The 18,490-nt window shown below is 43.8% G+C and overlaps 1 protein-coding gene across 18 annotated transcripts in view; it reads right to left on the minus strand.

The window, feature by feature from the left end:
- The window catches only part of KANSL1 (KAT8 regulatory NSL complex subunit 1), a 174,000-nt gene that overhangs the window by 127,736 nt on the left and 27,774 nt on the right, over positions 1–18,490 (minus strand). For all 18 annotated transcript variants that reach the window (XR_006176063.2, XM_065577376.1, XM_065577372.1 and 15 more), the window contains one exon: positions 15,973–17,362. Coding sequence is in view for 13 of the 18 variants with exons in the window: in XM_065577376.1 (XP_065433448.1) it covers positions 15,973–17,279 (1,307 nt within the window). In the remaining 5 variants the exon portion in view is untranslated. The remainder of the gene's footprint in view (positions 1–15,972; positions 17,363–18,490) is intronic.

Below are 18,490 nucleotides of genomic sequence, written 5' to 3' on the forward strand. Positions count from 1 at the left end.
GTTGTCTCATTAGGCTTTAAACATTCCACTGATGAAAGGGGGGGGGGGGGGCGCGCGTGCGGGTGACTGGACACGACAGTTCACAGGAGTGGTTTCATGCTCTCTTCAAGATGCTGCAGATGCCACTGAATCAATTACAACTAGGTCAAAAGCTCTCTCTGCAACCATGCAGTCTACAATTTTTTTTTTTTTTTTTTATAAACACAATTTATTGATTATGCAGCTTGAAGGACCTTCCAGTTCTCCAAAAATACAATAAGCAAGCTGGATCTAGCCGCCACCACAGATGTTTTGACACTTTAGCTCGGGTGCTAACATCACAAATGGCACTACCCAAACCAAAGGTTCAAAGATTGTGGCTGCTCTTTCTTTTCCCAGCTGCTTTCTGTTCTCCCCTTTTAATAGTTTTTACTTTCCTTCCCCCTCTTTGATCTATTTTTCCATTCCATTCACCAGTACCAGTAATCCCACCATCTCTGACTTTTACAGGTCATCAGCATCCCGTCTCGTTTCCTTTTCTGTCAAGCCCCTTTGAAGTTCTGCCCTTGCAGCTTTTCACCTTTCCCCCCTGCCACTTGATCTTTCACACAAATACCACCTCCTTTATACCATATCGCGCCATTCCCTTATGAAGGCCACGGGCTGCAGAATTAAGGTTGTCTAGGTCACGTACAGAACTGAAAAACAAAAAGGAGGATGACCGAGCAAGAGAGGTAAAAAACACAAGAGCATTACCCGAGGGAACAAGTGCTGCAGAGGCAAAAACTGCCATGTTATGGGAGTCAGATACCCACTTTTAAAGTATGAGTGCCTCTATATTAAAATCTATATTTAGATCACTGTCAAATCTCACTTGTGTCTACAAAAACAAGGAAACCCCAGTCAGTTATCTCCTAGACAGGCAAAAAGGAAAAGCCACGAAACACTAAAATTACTGATCTGACAGAATAATACCAGGACCTCCATCATTTAAAGAGGCATAGACAAGCAAGTAGCAAAACCACAGGACCCCTAATATATCCCCAAGAACCACTTAGGAATTTTCACCTAGCCCTTTGCAAGATGGACCCACCATTTCTTCTTCACATGAAGACAGCTCCCAAGACTGGGCTAAGAATAGCAATCTTTTTGATCATGAATACCAAATTAGTGCCCATAGTGGCGAGCCAGAAAGACTAAAGCGGCCATCAAATCAGAGGACATGGGGCAAGAGGCCCTGGGATAAAAGATTCCAAATGGCATACTGTGCATTAGCCAGGTTTCAGTGGTAGCCGTGTTAGTCTGTATCAGTAAAAAACACAAACAAGGAGTCCTTGTTTAATTTGTTAGTCTCTAAGGTGCCACAAGGACACTTTTTTTAATATTATATAAAAAACTGTGCATTAGGTACATCAGCCACAAGATGATGATGGAAATGACTTTCAAACCATCACTCACCATTGTAAATTGACCACTTCAAACACAAGAGAAGGAAAACAGGCTCTGGTGTAATCTGGGTAAATCTCCACATACAATGAATGCCACGAGTAAGGTTTTTGTTTTAGGCCTTTTTAGGCTGCAAACACTCAGATTATTAAAGCTGGAAGTGACAGTTCTTTTGTTTATTGGATATTTTACAATTAGATATTGTAACTTGTCTCTGTAAATTAACTAGTTTTTGCACTATAAAATATCCAAATACGAGCCAAATACATGTACTTTTCACTGCTTATGCACCTCTCTGTCAGCCTGAGCATTGAAGACAGAACAGTCATTTTCATTTTCCTACACTACCTCAGTTTTTGAGCCATGAATATTGGACTTGGCCCTAGTCTACATTACAAACTTATGTGAGTAAAAAACTGTCACTCAGGGGTGTGGAAAATCTACACCTCTAGGTGATGTCGTTATACCGACCTAACCCCCAGTGCAGACAGCGCTAGGTCAACGCTATCAACATAGCTCCTGCCTGTCAGGGAGGTGGAGTACCTATGGCGACAGGAGAAGCTCTCGTGTTGGTATTGGCTGTGTCTTCACTAAGCGCTGCAGCTATGCTGCTACACTGCTGTCAGTGTAAACAAGCCTTGAGAGAGAAGGATTGACATCTCTGCTGGGAGAGCAATACAGCAGTGCTCAGACAATCCAGGAAGTTTTTGGAGTGTGTTGGGGACAACTTCCTGGTACAAGTGCTGGAGCAACTGACTAGGGGCCATGCTCCTCTTGACTTGCTGCTTACAAACAGGGAAGAAATGGTAGGGGAAGTAGAAGTGGATGGCAACCTACGCAGCAGTGACTATAAGATGGTTGAGTTCAGGATCCTCACAAAAAGGAAGGAGTGTAGCAAAATACTGACCCTGGACTTCAGAAAAGCAGACTCCCTTAGGGAGCTGATGGGCAGGATCCCCTGGGAAGCTAATATGAGGGGGTAAGGAGTCCAGGAGAGCTGGCTGTATTTTAAAGAAGCCTTATTGAGGGAGCATGAGCAAGCCATCCCAAAGTGCAGAAAGAATAGCAAATATGGTAGGTGACCAGCTTGGCTTAACAGTGAAATCTTCGGTGAGCTTAAACTCAAAAAGGAAGCTTACAAGAAGTGGAAATTTGGACAGATGACTAGGGAGGAGTATAAAAATATTGCTAGTGCATGCAGGGGGTGTAATCAGGAAGGCCAAGCACAATTGGAGTTGCAGCTAGCAAGGGATGTGCAGGGTAACAAGAAGGGTTTCTACAGGTACATTTGCAACAAGAAGGTGGTCAGGGAAAGTGTGGGACCCTTACTGAATGGGGGAGGCAACATAGTGACAGAGGATGTGGAAAAAGCTGAAGTACTCAATGCTTTTTTTGCCTTGGTCTTCACAGACCAGGGCAGCTCCCAGACTGCTGCACTGGGCAACACAGTATGGGGAGGAGGTGAGCAGCCCTCAGTGGTGAAAGAACAGGTTAAGGACTATTTAGAAAAAGCTGAAGGTGCACAAGTCCATGGGTCCAGATCTAATGCATCCAATCGTTCTGAGGGAGTTGGCTGATATGATTGCAGAGCCTTTATCTTTGAAAATTTGTGGCGATCGCGGGAGGTCCCAGACAATTGGAAAAAGGCAAATACAGTGCCCATATTTTAAAAAGGGAAGAAAGAGAACCTGGGGAACTACAGACCGGTCAGCCTCACTTCAGTCCCCGGCAAAATCATGGAGCAGGTCCTCAAGAAATCCATTTTGAAGCACTTGACTGTTCCTGATCACCTTCCTCTCCTTCAACATGGATTCACCAAGGGCAAGTCATGCCTGACCACCTGACTGCCTTCTATGATGAGATAACTGGCTCATATGGGGATATGGGGAAAGCAGTGGATGTGATATATCTTGACTTTAGCAAAGCTTTTGATATGGTCTCCCACAGTATTCTTGCCAGCAAGTTAAAAAAAGTGTGGATTGGATGAATGGACTAGAAGGTGGATAGAAAGCTGGTGAGATCATCAGGCTCAACGAGTAGTGATCAATGGCTCCATGTCTAGTTGGCAACCGGTATCAAGCGGAGTGCCCCAGGGCTCGGTTTTGTTCAACATCTTTATCAGTGATCTGGATGATGGGATTACTTGCACCCTCAGCAAGTTCGCGGATGACATTAAGCTGGGGGGAGAGGGAGATACGATGGAGGGTAGGGATTGAGTCCAGAGTGATCTAGACAAATTGGAGGATTGGGCCAAAAGAAATCTGATGAGGTTCAACAAGGTCAAGTGCAGAGTCCGGCACTTAGGAAGGAAGAATCCCATGCACCGCTAACAGGCTGGGGACCAAATGGCTAAGCGGCAGTTTTGCAGAAAAGGACCTGGGGATTACCGTGGACGAGAAGCTGGATATGAGTCAGTAGTGTGCTCTCGTTGCCAAGAAGGCCAATGGCGTATTGGGCTGTATTAGTAGGAACATTGCTAGCAGATCAAGGGAAGTGATTATTCCCCTCTATTTGGCACTAGTGAGGCCACACCGAGTACTGTGTCCTGTTTTGGTGCCCCCACTACAGAAGGGATGTGGACAAATTGGAGAGAGTCCAGTGGAGGGCAACAAAATGATTAGAGGGCTGAGGCATATGACTTACGAGAAGAGGCTGAGGGAACTGGGGTCAGTCAGTCTGCGGAAGAGAACAGTAGGGGGGGGGAGGGGGGATTTCATAGCAGTCCTCAACTACCTGAAGGGGGGGTTCCAAAGAGGATGGAGCTCGGCTGTTCTCAGTGGTGGCAGATGACAGAAGCAGCAATGGTCTCAAGTTGCAGTGGGGGAAGTCTAGGTTGGATATTAGGAAACATTATTTCATTGGGAGGGTGGTGAAGCACCGGAATGGGTTACTAGGGAGGTGGTGGAATCTCCATCCTTAGAGGTTTTTAAGGCCCAGCTTGACAAAGCCCTGGCTGGGATGATTTAGTTGGTGTTGGTCCTGCTTTGAGCAGGGGGTTGGACTAGATGACCTCCTGAGGTCTGTTACAACTCTAATCTTCTAGGATTCTATTAATGACCCTACACGCTTGCATGACAACACTCCCCCACTGTGGATTTTCCACCTCCAAAATGATTTCCTACTGACAGATACCAATCCAGCACTGCAAGCTTCCAGACAGCAAAGAAGTGAGTGGTGATCACAGTCAATGCAGCTTTCATTCTGGTGTCCCTTCACTGAAGGACTGGAGCAAGCTCAGCACACATATCCAGGATCCAAAGTTCTGCAGCCACTACTCACTGCCCCAAACCTGCATTATAGTCAGTGCTCATTTCTCAGGTTCAGAAGCGGTGCTGCAGGGTCTGCAGCTGCTCAGTGACCGCCACCAACCTTGAAATCTTCTTCACTGTGTCCTTCAAACTGTCCTTGAAGAAATCATGTCCCCCATTGTTGCAGGACTTCCTGCGAATGCACAAGGAGAATATCGCATCCTGTATTTGCAACGCTCATGAGAACAGCAGAGAGCTCTGCAGACTCCATGCTTCCATCAGAGATGGCAGACACTGAAAAGTGCTGCGCATGTTTGTGGGAATTCCTAAAGAAGGGTGCACAAATTATGGAAAATGGATGGCTGTATGGAATGGAGAACGTTGCATGCTGGGAACTGGACTCCGTAACTCCCAGCAATTCCTGGGCACTAATTTCTATATCACAACACATCACGAAAGTTTCCCAAAAGGCACTGTGCTGGACAGCAGCAGGTGGCACACTGAGATACCTACCTTCAGTACACTGTACTTTGCATCAACAAGCACTGCAGGTAAGTACATGCAGCACCAATGCAAGCAGCCAAGTATGCACGTGACTGAGCAATGCATGAACTTCAGCAGCTATATGTCAACATAACTTGAATCAGACTTTGTAGTGTAGACATGGCTTAAGAGAGCCTCACAGCAATTGAACATGGTACCAGAGCAGGGGATTCCAGGCCATGCATAGCCTTGGTAGATAGTAGTGCTTGTTAGAGATCCTCTTAAAAGCAGCACAGACTGGACAGTGATTCCCAAAAAACTCTGAATTACTAATTTTATTTTGAACTCTGGAAGCAAGAGAAATTGCAGCCCACTCATTCAGACAGGTGGGCTTCAAGCAGGGCAGAAAAGCAGCACAACTTCAGAGTTTAAATTAAAAGCAACTCAGCACTGGGTCTCCCATTCCAAACTTACAGCTTTTGACAGTACAAATGAAGACTTGCATAGCTTAAAGAAAATCCAGATATACATAGGAGATGAGCCATAATTTCCTCCAGAATGCCCTTTTCATAAATATGTTGCTATCATCTAGAAGCCAATTCTCACCTTGAAAACTAGAACCCTTAGGAAAAACTAAACAGTAATTACACACTGGTAATTTGTACAAGAAAAAAAGAGGGGACATTTCAGTATGTTTGCACCAAACAATCTTTATTCAAGATCTGTGCAAAGCTCTGCTTGCTTGTATAAATTATAACAAGCTTGTTTTGAAGAATGTTTTAAGAGTTCTTTTAGACATCCCTGTTTCTGCAGAGACTGAAAAGAAAAAAAAAAAGAAAAAAAAAAAAACAATCACTTACCTTCCTGCAGGATTCTCACATCTAGGACTTGCCTCTCCAACACAAACAAGGCTCAAGAGCTGTGCCCTACTGATATGCAGTCAGTCACTAGTACCTCAATGACCCCAAACATTCCACCAGTTCCTTTCAAGAGAAGGAAGCAAGAGTTTTGCTAAACATTTCACTACATTTACTCGACTTTCACTTAAAAAAAAAAAAAAAAAGATAGGGGAGTCCATTATTCCAGACCAGGAATGGCTATGCAAGCACCTGAAAGCAAACCCAGAACAAACCCCCTCAAACTCTGAAAAGTAGAGACTAGGCAAGTGAGAATCCTATTTGAGAATATTGTCAGAAGCAGTATTATAAGGTCAGCAATTCTCCAGCAAACCACCATCTGTGCAGTAGTCCCCCCACACGTTATAGAAATGGGATAGATAAGCTTTAGAGAAGTTCCTAGTAAAGTAATTGCAAACACATCCACACAGTGATAACATATGAGGCCAAAACCAAAACAGAATAGGTAGGAAGAAACTAAAAACTTTGCAAAACAGAATGAAAATACGTGGCTGTTTTGCACAAAACAATGATTTTCAATCCTGCCTCTGGCTGGCAGTGGAAGCGGCTAAGCTGCAGACAACATGGGATTTGATAGCTTTTAATTGTACACCACAATGTCATAGCCATGAGAAATCCTATTAGGCAGCCCTTTGGATATGGTCTTCTGGGCAACACCATTACTGAGAAAATTTGATCCAGAGGAAGAAGAGCTAAGTGGAATTTCTTAGTTGCTTCAAGCAGACTCATACCTGCCCCCAGAGATCTTTAACATCAGGTACGTAGAAAAATTCCATCTTCAAAAGGGCATTTGGGTTTGAGAATCTCTCGCTGGTAGGAAAACACTCAATGAAAGAAGAAATTCACCACCACTTAAAGAAAGACTCCAATAACTCAAAGCACAGGCAGCATGTTCCAGTGGAGGGAACATTGGGCAAGGAGTTAAGATCTGGGGTTCAATTCCTGGCTCTACTAGTGAATTGGTCACCATGAGAATTTTACCATTTCATGCCTCAATTTCCTCAGTTAGAAACAGAATTTGATTTTTTAAAATAATTGATGGATATTGATGTTTTTTTTTAAGTTTTAGTTTTGATCAATTTAAAATTTTCATTTGTGGGAAATTATAGGCGTTAAATAATTTGGGATCAGTAGACACAGATTCAAGAAGAGTTAGAGCTTTATAACCATAAAAAAAAACCCCACAACCACACAAATTGACATCACATGTCAAAATATACAAATATCCTTAAATCAAACTCAAATTCTCAACAAGCATTTTTCTTTACTTTGCTTAACTGTGAATTTCAATTATTATTGATGGACATCTTTGTGTCAGTTTGCAAGTGATATGACTAGAGAGTATTGCCTGATCCTTGTAAGATTTGGTACAAGATTACCTAGTCACTAGAAACCAAAGATCATTTTCTAAAGGCTGGAAGTACTTTCCAAGCAAGGAAGTTGAGCTTAAAAAGAGCCTTCATTGCCTTAGTCAGGATCACACTAGTCTCTCTCAAAAAAAGGGATTAAGTTTGAGCGCCTTCCAGTGAAGTCCCACATGTATCCAAAGGACTACAGAGGCATTGTCAATGTTTGACTAGCTCATGAAAGGTCAAAAAAACTGCAAAATGAACCTTGAAGACAGACAAGTGAAGAAAGTAATCTGCTTTTGTGCAAGGCAAGTAAAGCAGCCACATGAAACTCTATGCATCACAGCAAAACTTCTCCCACTTAGAAGTCCTTCTAGTAGTAGCAGCTCGAGATATCAGGATGACATGGGCCAAATACTCGAAAGACATGTCTACACATCTCCACTATGTCAGAAACCAAGATGCTAGATAGCAGGCTTTCTAGGTTGGAAATGGAGCCAGGTGCCCTCATTCCAAGTGATCATCCACAATTGGTTTATCACAGTCTCCTGGGATGAGGTCTGGCCACTGTTAACAGTGTAGAGGACCTACTGACCAAGACAGGTAGGTCTGGGAGATATTTGGATCACCACGCTTGTGTGTCTCCCGACCTTTGCTGTCAGAAATACTGTTGAAGATGCATATAAAAGAGGCCTACTCTTGGTGAATGGATAGCATGGTCTTCGTGCAAAGAAAACTCGATCTGGTGTTTTTCAGTTCAGAGGCCACCTCCGATCAACTCAGTCTGCCCGTATGTGTTCTCCTTCCCTGGCAGATCCACAGAAATTAGCAACATCTTGTGAAACCAAGCCTATACTTGCAGGGCTTCCCGATACAGTAGGTGTGATCCAGCGTCTCCCTGCTGGTTTATGAAGAAGTAAATGATGGCCTGGCTGTCCGTTTGAAACAGAGCCACTTTCTAGGTTACCAGGTTCCTAAAGGTCCTTCAGTGATACAGGACTATCATTCTCCACAGTACTACTGTGCATCTGTTACTCCTAGAGAGCCAATTCTCTGAGCATGGAGTCCTTATGTGCAGTGCACGAATTGAATGGGCAGTGCTTGAAAGTCCATTCCTAATTGGACATTGTTTCTGGAATGCCACCAGGCCAGAAAGGCCCAGAAGTCAACCATCAGCTAGATGCAATGCAAAGGAGTCCCCGTGTGATACTTTTGCTTCCATCTGAATCTGACATGGTTCCATGGCATGGGCATTATGAATACAGTGGCAGATGTAAGATACAACATTTGTAACATAGTTCCAACAATCATCTGCTGGCTCTTACATATCCTTTCTTCCAGATAGGTGAAGTACTGGAATGTTTCCTGAGGCAGGAAGGCTTTGAATTAAGCTACATCTAGCAGCTCTCCTACGTACTCCAGTTGCTAACTAGGAACGAATGAGTACACTTTGCATAGTTACCAAGAACACTAGTGACTGCAACACACTGGTAGTGACATGAAGTGATCTTCTGGCACCCTCCAGAGTGATGTTCTTGACCAGCCAGACATGGAACCACCACACACACACACACTCAAGACATACAGGTAGGCCATGACTACAGACAAGCATTTCATGAAAATATATCAAGCTGATGACAGAGCAGGAAGTTAGAATTATTGTTTCCCCTCTAGACCAAGATATTTCTGGTGTTTGTAAGCATCAGCAAGATCCAGAGAGCACAGGCAGGGGTGTTCCTCTAGAGATACCAATTAAGATCTGAGAGGTCGCAGATGGGCCAAAGTTTCAGGAAGTACCTAGAAAACGCCTTTCCTGTGTTGTCTGATGGGACAAGTTCCATAGCAGTCTTCACCAGGAAGGGCTGGATTTCCTGCTACATCTCTTCCCGATAAGGTCCCCATGTCCATTCTCAGTGGATGGCAGTGTGGGTGGTGGAAATTAGTGTTTTGGGATTTAAGTGACACTGTAGGCCCACTGAACAATGCTCAAGTCCCACAATTCAATTTACTGGAGAACAGCTGGGGTAAAAGCCGTCCCCAGCCTGCCTACAACAGAAAAATTCAGCAGGCTACAAAAACTGGGTATACACAGAGAACTTTCAAAACCCTTTACTTTTGGGTGCTCATTTAAACAAACAAAAACAAAAAAAAGTTTTCCATTGGCTTATCCCAAGGCAGATGATTGGTGGAGATTCAGCCCTGTATCCTGGAGGGAGCTCCACGTTACCGAGGAAAGAATGGGACCGTGCCAATGATATTCTAGGAGGCAGCTGGTCCTAATGGCTCTAAGTTCTGATAATGCTAAGAGGTATCAGGTCCAAATAAACACAAGCATAATGGGATTTAGATATGCATTCAGCTGACAGTGTAATAATTCTCAAGGATGCATTATAGAATTCTGGCTCTAACACTTAGCCAAACCTCATCAAATGCTAGAGGCACTTTGCCCCAAAGACACTCAGAGATCACCAGCATAGACAACACCGACTCTCCAAGTGTCTGAAGGTTTAATTCCTGAACACTCATAGGCACAAACACTTAGACAGCTCTAGTGGACCCGGCCCAGTTTTTAAAGTGCTTATATACCAATGCTAGAAGTCTAAATACTAAGATGGGTGAACTAGAGTGCCTCGTATTAAATGAGGATATCGATATAATAGGCATCACAGAAACTTGGTGGAACGAAGCTATCAATGGGCCACAGTAATACCAGTGTACAAAATATATCGGAGGGACAGAACAGGTCGTGCTGATTGGGGAGTGGCACTATATGTGAAAGAAAGCATAGAATCAAATGAACCAAAAATCTTAAGTGAACCAAACTGTACCATAAAAATCTCAATGGACAGTAATTCCATGCTCGAATAATAAGAATATAGCAGTAGGGGATAGATTACTGACCACCTGACCAGGAGGGTGACAGGGACTGTGAAATGCTCAGGAATATTAGCGAGGCTATAAAAATAAAAAACCTCAATAATAATGAGGGGTTTCCAACTATCCCCATATTGACTGGGTACATGTCACCTCAGGAAGGGATGCAGAGAAAGGTTCTTGACACCTTAAATGACTGCTTCTTGGAGCTGCTAGTCCTGGAACCCACAAGAGAGGCAATTATTGATTTAGTCCTAAATGCAGCATAGGATGTAGTCCAAAAGGTGAATATAGCTAGACTGCTTGGTAACAATGACCATAATATAATTAAATTTAAACACCCCTGTCCAATACTGTAGCATTTAATTTCAGAAAGGGGGACGACACAAAAATGAGAAAGTTAGTTAAACAGAAATTAAAAGGTACCAAAAGTGAAATCTCTGCAAGCTGCATGGAAACTTTTTAAAGACACCATAATAGAGGCTCAACTTAAATGTATACCCCAAATTAAAAAATATAGTAAAAGAAGCAAAAAAGTGCCACCGTGGCTAAACAAAGTAAAAGAAGCAGTGAGAAGCAAAAAGGCATCCTTTAAAAAATGGAAGTTAAATCCTAGTGAGGAAAAACAGAAAGGAGCATAAACTCTGACAGATGAAGTGTAAAAATAGAATTAGGAAGGCCAAAAAAGAATCTGAAGAACAGCTAGCCAAAGACTCAAAAAAAAATTTTTTGTTGTTTTTTAAGTACATTAGAAACAGGAAGTCTGCTAAACAACCAGTGGGGCCACTGAACAATCGAGATGCTAAAGGAGCACTCAAAGGACGATAAGGCCAATGAGGAGAAACTAAATGAATTCTTTGCATTGGTCTTCACAGCTGAGGATGTGAGAGAAATTCCCAAACCTGAACCATTCTTTTTACATAACAAATCTGAACAGTGGCAGACTGAGGTGTCATTAGAGGAGGTTTCGGAACAAACTGATAAACTAAACAGTAATAAGACATCAGGACCAGATGATATTCACCCAGGAGTTCTGAAGGAACTCAAATGTGAAATTGCAGAACTACTAACTGTATCTTGTGTACCAAATGACTGGAGAACACCTAATCATAGAATATTAAGGTTGGAAGGGACTTCAGGAGGTCATCTAGTCCAACCCCCTGCTCAAAGCAGGACCAATCCCCAACTAAATCATCCCAGCCAGGGCTTTGTCAAGCTGGGCCTCAAAAACCTCTAAGGAAGGCGATTCCACCACCTCCCTAGGTAACCCATTCCAGTGCTTCACCACCCTCCTAGTGAAAAAGTTTTTCCTAATATCCAACCTAAACCTCTCTCACTGCAATTTGAGACCATTACTCCTTGTTCTGTCATCTGCTACCACTGAGAACAATCTAGATCCATCCTCTTTGGAACCCCCTTTCAGGTAGCTGGAAGCAGCTATCAAATCCCCCCCTCATTCTTCTCTTCTGCAGACTAAATAATCCCAGTTCCCTCAGCCTCTCCTCATAAATCATATGCTCCAGCCCCCTAATCATTTTTGTTGCCCTCCGCTGGACTCTTTCCAATTTTTCCACATTCTTCTTGTAGCGTGGGGCCCAGAACTGGACACCGTACTCCAGATGAGGCCTCATCAATGCTGAATAGAGGGGAATGATCACGTCCCTCGATCTGCTGGCAATGCTCCTGCTTATACAGCCCAAAATACAAATAGCCTTCTTGGCAACAAAGGCACACTGTTGACTCTCATCCAGCTTCTCATCCACTGTAACCTCTAGGTCCTTTTCTGCAGAACTACTGCCTAGCCACTCGGTCCCTAGTCTGTAGCAGTGCATGGGATTCTTCCGTCTTAAGTGCTGGACTCTGCACTCGTTCTTGTTGAACCTCAAATTTCTTTTGGCCCAACCCTCTAATATGCCTAGGTCCCTCTCTACCCTATCTACCACTCCTCCCAGTTTAGGGTCATCTGCAAACTTGCTGATGGTGCAATTCATGCCATCCTCCAGATCATTAATGAAGATATTGAACAAAACCGGCCCCAGGACTGAACCTTGGGGCATTCCGCTTACTACTGGCTTCCAACTAGACATGGAGGCATTGATCACTACCCGTTGAGCCTGATGATCTAGCCAGCTTTCTATCCATCTTGTAGTCCATTCATCCAGCCTATACTTCAACTTGCTGGCAAGAATACGGTGGGAGACCGTATCAAAGACTTTGCTAAAGTCAAGGAAGAACACGTCCACTGCCTTCCCCTCATCCACAGAGCCAGTTATTTCATCATAGAAGGCAATTAGGTTAGTCAGGCATGACTTGCCCTTGGTGAATCCATACTGACTGTTCCTGATCACTCCTCTCCCCAAAGTGCTTCAAAATTGATTCCTTGAGGACCGGCTCCATGATTTTTCCAGGGACTGAGGTGAGGCTGACTGGCCTGTAGTACCCCAGATCCTCCTCCTTCCCTTTTTCAAAGATGGGCACTACATTAACCTTTTCCCAGTCATCTGGTACCTCCCCCGATCGCCATGAGTTTTTAAAAGATGATGGCCAATGACTCTGCAATCATATCCACCAACTCCTTTAGCACCCTGGGATGCAGTGCATCCAGCCCCGTAGACTTGTGCTCATCCAGCTTTTCTAAATAGTCCTGAACTACTTCCTTCTCCACAGAGGGCTAGTCACCTCCTCCCCATACTGTGCTGCCCAGTGCAGTAGTCTGGGAGCTGACCTTGTTCGTGAAGACAAAGGCAAAAAAAAGCATTGAGTACATTAGCTTTTTCCACATCCTCTGTCACTAGGTTGCCTCCCCTATTGAGTAAAGGGCCCACACTTTCCCTGACCTGTGATGCTAATTTTTAAAAAAGGGCTCCAGAGGTGATCCTGGCAATTATAGGCCATTAAGTCGGACTTCAGTACCGGGCAAACTGGTTGAAACTATAGTAAAGAACAAAATTGTCAGACACACAGATGAACATAATTTGTTGGGGAAGAGTCAACATGGTTTTTGTGAAAGGAAATCATGCCTCACCAATCTATGAGAATTCTTTGAGGGGGGTCAACAAGCATGTGGACAAGGGGGAATCCAGTCGATATAGTGTACCTAAGTTTTCAGAAAGCCTTTGACAAGGTCCCTCACCAAAGGTTAAGCAAAGTAAGCTGTCATGGGAGAAGAAGGAAGGGCCTCTCATGGATTGGCAACTGTTTAAAAGATAGGAAACACAGGGTAAGAATAAATGGTCAGTTTTCAGAATGGAGAGAGGTAAATGGTGGTGTCCCCCAGGGGTCTGTACTGGGACTACGGTAGTCCTATTCAATATATTCATAAAAGATCTGGAAAAGGGGGTAAACAATGAGGTGGCAAAATTTGCAGATGATACAAAACTACTCAAGATATTTAAGTCCCAAGCAGACAGCGAAGTGCTACAAAAGGATCTCTCAAAACTGGGTGACTGGGCAACAAAATGGCAGATGAAATTCAGTGTTGATAAATGCAAAGTAATGCATACTGGAAACAATCCCACCTATACATATAAAATGATGGGGTCTAAATTAGCTGTTACCACTCAAGAAAGATCTTGGCGTCATTGTGGATAGTTCTCTGAAAACATCCACTCAACGTGCAGCAGCAGTCAAAAAAGCAAACAGAATGTTGGGAATCTTTAAGAATGGGTTAGATAATAAGACAGAAAATATATTGCCTCTATATAAATCCCTGGTACACCCACATCTTGAAAACTCCATGCAGATGTGGTCACCCCATCTCAAAAAAAGATATATTGGACTTGGAAAAGGTACAGAAAAGGGCAAAAAGAATTATTAGTGGTATGGAATGGCTTCCGTGTGAGGAGAGATTAGTAAGACTGGGACTTTTCAGCTTGGCAAAGAGATGACTAAAGGGGGATATTATAGAGGTCTATAAAATCATGACGGGCGTGGAGAAAGTAAATAAGGAAGTGTTATTTACTCCTTCTCATAACACAAGAACCAGGGGTCACCAAATGAAAATAATAGGCAGCAGGTTTAACAAACAAACAAAAGGACGTATTTCTTCGCACAGTCAACCTGTGGAACTCTTTGCCAAAGGATGTTGTGAAGGCCAAGACTAACAGGGTTCAAAAAAGAACTATATAAATTCATGGAGGGTAGGTCCATCAATGGCTATTAGCCATGATGGGCAGGGATGGTGTCCCTAAGCCTGTGTTTGCCAGAAGCTGGGAATGGGCGACTGGGGATGGATCAATTCTTGATTCCCTGTTCTGTTCATTCCCTCTGGGGCATGTGGCATTGGCCACTGTCGGAAGACAGGACACTGGGCTAGACCTACCTTTGGTCTGACCCGGTATGGCTGTTCTTATTGATGTCAGTAGAAAGTATGCACAGAGACCAGGTTACAATATAGCCTTCATTACCTGGTTAGTACCTTATTGTTACATTCAGAAATCACTTGAGTGGGAAAATGTCAACCTTTAGGAAAAAGCACTACTTTACCCCTACTGTCTCCTCCTTCTGTACTCCTTTCCTGTCCCTCCCCATTTTTTCTTCATCAGTTCCCAATCCCTCCCATCTGCTTAAACGGCCAGCAATGACTACAGTTAACGTCCACATTAACTATACAGCCTTACAACATGTTGACAGCCAATGAGATTAACACGGAACAGGTGGAGTTCAGAGCTCTCAGAGCTATTGTTTCAGGCTGTCTACAACAATGCAATTTATACTTTTCACATTATATTTTCAGGGCTAAATGCTTTCCTTTAACACACACACACAGATTCTGCAGAACCTGAATATGCTATGTCAGATACATAAATACATCATCCTGGCCATCTTTTACACACTACTGGCTAAGAATGTGAAGAGCGAGATCTCCATTGCCACAGTAGAACAATTCAGTTTGAAGGGGCAGATCCAACCCAAGAGCAATTTTAGACAAAAAAAATTACACAGACTGCAGTACTGGATTTGAAGTATGGACACTCTAGATGCCTTAACTAGTCCTAGTTCCCTAACTTCATGAAGAGACCTTCATTTAGATCCCAAATGTCAGTAGTTCTCAACCTTCCCAGACTACTGTACCCCTTTCAGGATGCCGATTTGTCTTGCATACCGCAAGTTTCACCTCACTTAAAAACTTGCTTACAAAATCAGACATAAAAACACAAGAGAAGTGTCACAGCACACTATTACTGAAAAATTGCTTACTTTCTCATTTTTACCATATACTTGTAAAATAAATCATAGCCCCCAGGTTGAGAAACACTGACAGTATATAGAACAATATAAATAAGTCATTGTCTGTATGGAGTTTTTAGTTAATACTAGCTTTGCTAGTGCTTTGCACGTAGCCTTTTGTAAAATTAGGCTAATATCTAGATGAGCTGATGTACCCCCTGCAAGATCTCGGCATACCTCCAGTGGTACGTGTGCCCCTGGTTGAGAACCACTGTCATATGTCATAATACTGTACATACAGTTGCACCTTACAGAAATATATTATAAACGACAATCCCTGCAATAATTAAGACAGGATTATGCAGTTCAAGCAAGCCAAACTTCACGCACACTAATACTACCTCTTCCTTCTATGAAATGGTCTTAAATCAAAGATGATGCACCTTTTTATCCCTTCTCGCCTTACCCCACCCCAACAGAATTAGGCAAAGTTTCAGCATTACTCACAGTGGTACATGATGCTGTTCTGGTTCTGCTTTGGTCAGTTCCTCCTCCTCAATGTCAGATTCCCCTCCTGAGCTGCTCTCAGTGACATCCGAATCAAATGCTTGCTCACTGGATCTCAAATTGGCCATCCCACTGGCTGTAAACCTCTCCAGTTCCTCTGAAATAGAGTCGTTCTTCAAGAAGCTGCTTAGTCCTTCCGACGTACTTGTTTCACTTGCAGCTTTCCTCAAGGCTGCTTCTGCCTTGCGGGTGAGCATCAGCTGGCTCCGATGCCTCAGAGAGTCCAAGTTTGGCAGTTTGCTCAGAGTCTCCTCCAAGAAGCCACCCAGCTGTTGCTGGATGTGTCTCTCTACCTGCTTGGCCTGCACCACCTGCAGGCGTTTCTGCAGCCTGCGAGCACGGTTCTCAATGTCTGCCTGCCGCCGTAACACTGCCCTTGTCCTCAAATCGGAGTCCATGGCACTGAAGAGACTAGCCGACAGAGGAGACTTCTGCTCCTCTGTCTTGCCGCTCCCAAAATCAGAATGTGCATCTACACCAGATAATCTATTCTCTCCACTGCTTCCTTCAATCACCCGCTGCTGCGCTGCAGAATTAAGCGACAAATTGTTTGCAGTGCTATTATTGCTAAATGGAGATGTGCGCTCAGCATCAAGGCTTCTGTGTGGAAGAGTGCAATTGGTCAAACCCGTCTTCAAGTCCCCTGATTCAGAACCCCCTGCAGTGTTAGAGTCAACACCCTGGAGGGTGGCTGAGAGGGGAGCACGCTTCCCGCCATTAAGTGAACTGGAGTTTTCATGGTCTGAATTGGTACTTTTAGCCAATTTCTTGGCCAAGCCATTCACAGGTGCTTGTGGAAGAGGTGGCTGACCACTAGTATTCATGTTTTTTAGATTTTCCAAAGAAAACTCCAACACTGGCTGTCTCCCCAACAGATCGCTTGTTTTCAAGAAGGACTGAGATAAGAGAGGGTGAGGTTTAAGAACTGTCTGCTTGTTGAAGACTCCTTGTAGCTTCAAAGGGTCTTTTGAAGGAACAGATGTTACATCCGAGCAGAGATAAGAGGCCACCAGTGGCTGCAGCTTGCCCAGCTCCTCCTTGGTAGGGTTATTACGGAAATCTACACTGGGATCCTCTGCAGCAATGGCTTTCCTTTTGGTGCCGTTGGCAGTGAGAAGGATGTTGTTGGCGTTGCCGTTGTTCTCGGCACTGCCAGGTGACAAGGTGGAGGATGGGGGAGCCAGTTTGAACCGGATGTGGTGAGCTTCAGCTGCTGCGTCAGTGAGAGCGGGCGCCATCGCAGCCATTCAGCACAGAGAGACAGGAATTCCAGCCTCTCCCAGTGCCGAGGCCAGCTCCACTGCCTCTTACTGCCTCGCCTGAGGACAGCCTAAAAAAAAGAAAGCAAAGTCAATGAATCAGATAAATAGTAAACAAAATGCTGATGAGCCATCTGAGAGACAGACCTGGGCCCATGGTCTGCAACACTGCAATATAACAGAAGCAAATATGGTCTAGTGGACTGAAGGCAAAACTAGCAATCAGAAAAACGGACGTCCCGGTGCTGGTTCTGAAACACCAATTTTCAAGGAGAACTTTCTGGCAAGTCACTTTCGTCCAGTGCCTCAGTTTCCACATCTGCAAAACTGAGACAATACCAGACTTCAGGAGAAGTTACAAGGCCAAGCTTTTGTTTTCTAGAACTTTCATCTCTCCCCCCATTGAGCATTCTGTAGCTCTCCATGTTTGCCTAACTTTGTTGCTATTCAAATCAATAATGAAACTATTGATTTCAGGGAGAGCAAAGTTAGGCCAACATTGAGCACTTTTTAAAAATATTCTATTAGTGTTCAGTATACTTCTGAAATTCCAAATTATTATCCTAGCACCTAGAGATTCCCCACCATGCTAGGCATTATATACACACAGTAAGAGCATGCTGGCCCAAAGAGTTTACAGTGTAAACAGACAAGAATTATCTCAATTTTACACTTTAACTAAAGCACAAAGGTTAAGTAACTTGCCCCCAAGATCACACAGGAAGTCTGTGGCAGAGCTGAGAATTGAATCCACATCTCCCAAGTCCCAGTCCAGTGCCTTAACCACAAGATGATACTACTTTTAAATTCCTCAGAGCTCTGTGGGTGGGATTTTCTCCATGCAGAGTATGGAAACATCCTCCTCTCACCCCAAATAAGTTAACTGCCATATATACTCCTCCCACCATACATACAGATTGTTTGTGCTATGTCTACACTATAGCTTCCACCATGACTTCTACTAATGAGGCTGCATCAGTGGTAAATTACTGCTTAAATTTGCTAGCATAGGTGGACATGGCTTTGGGTGGAATAAGTCTCCACCCACACTGACTCCCAGTGGGTAGAAAAATACATTCCTATCTAGCAAAACAACCCCAGTGGCTTTCTTGGAAACCTTGGAAAGTTAGATCCTTTCAGGTTTCATCCACTTGGGAACTAGCGGTTTTCCAAATTCAAGATTTAAACAAAAATACTAA

Source organism: Chrysemys picta, chromosome 24 (genome assembly GCF_011386835.1).
Source record: "Chrysemys picta bellii isolate R12L10 chromosome 24, ASM1138683v2, whole genome shotgun sequence".
NCBI classification, from domain to species: domain Eukaryota; kingdom Metazoa; phylum Chordata; order Testudines; family Emydidae; genus Chrysemys; species Chrysemys picta.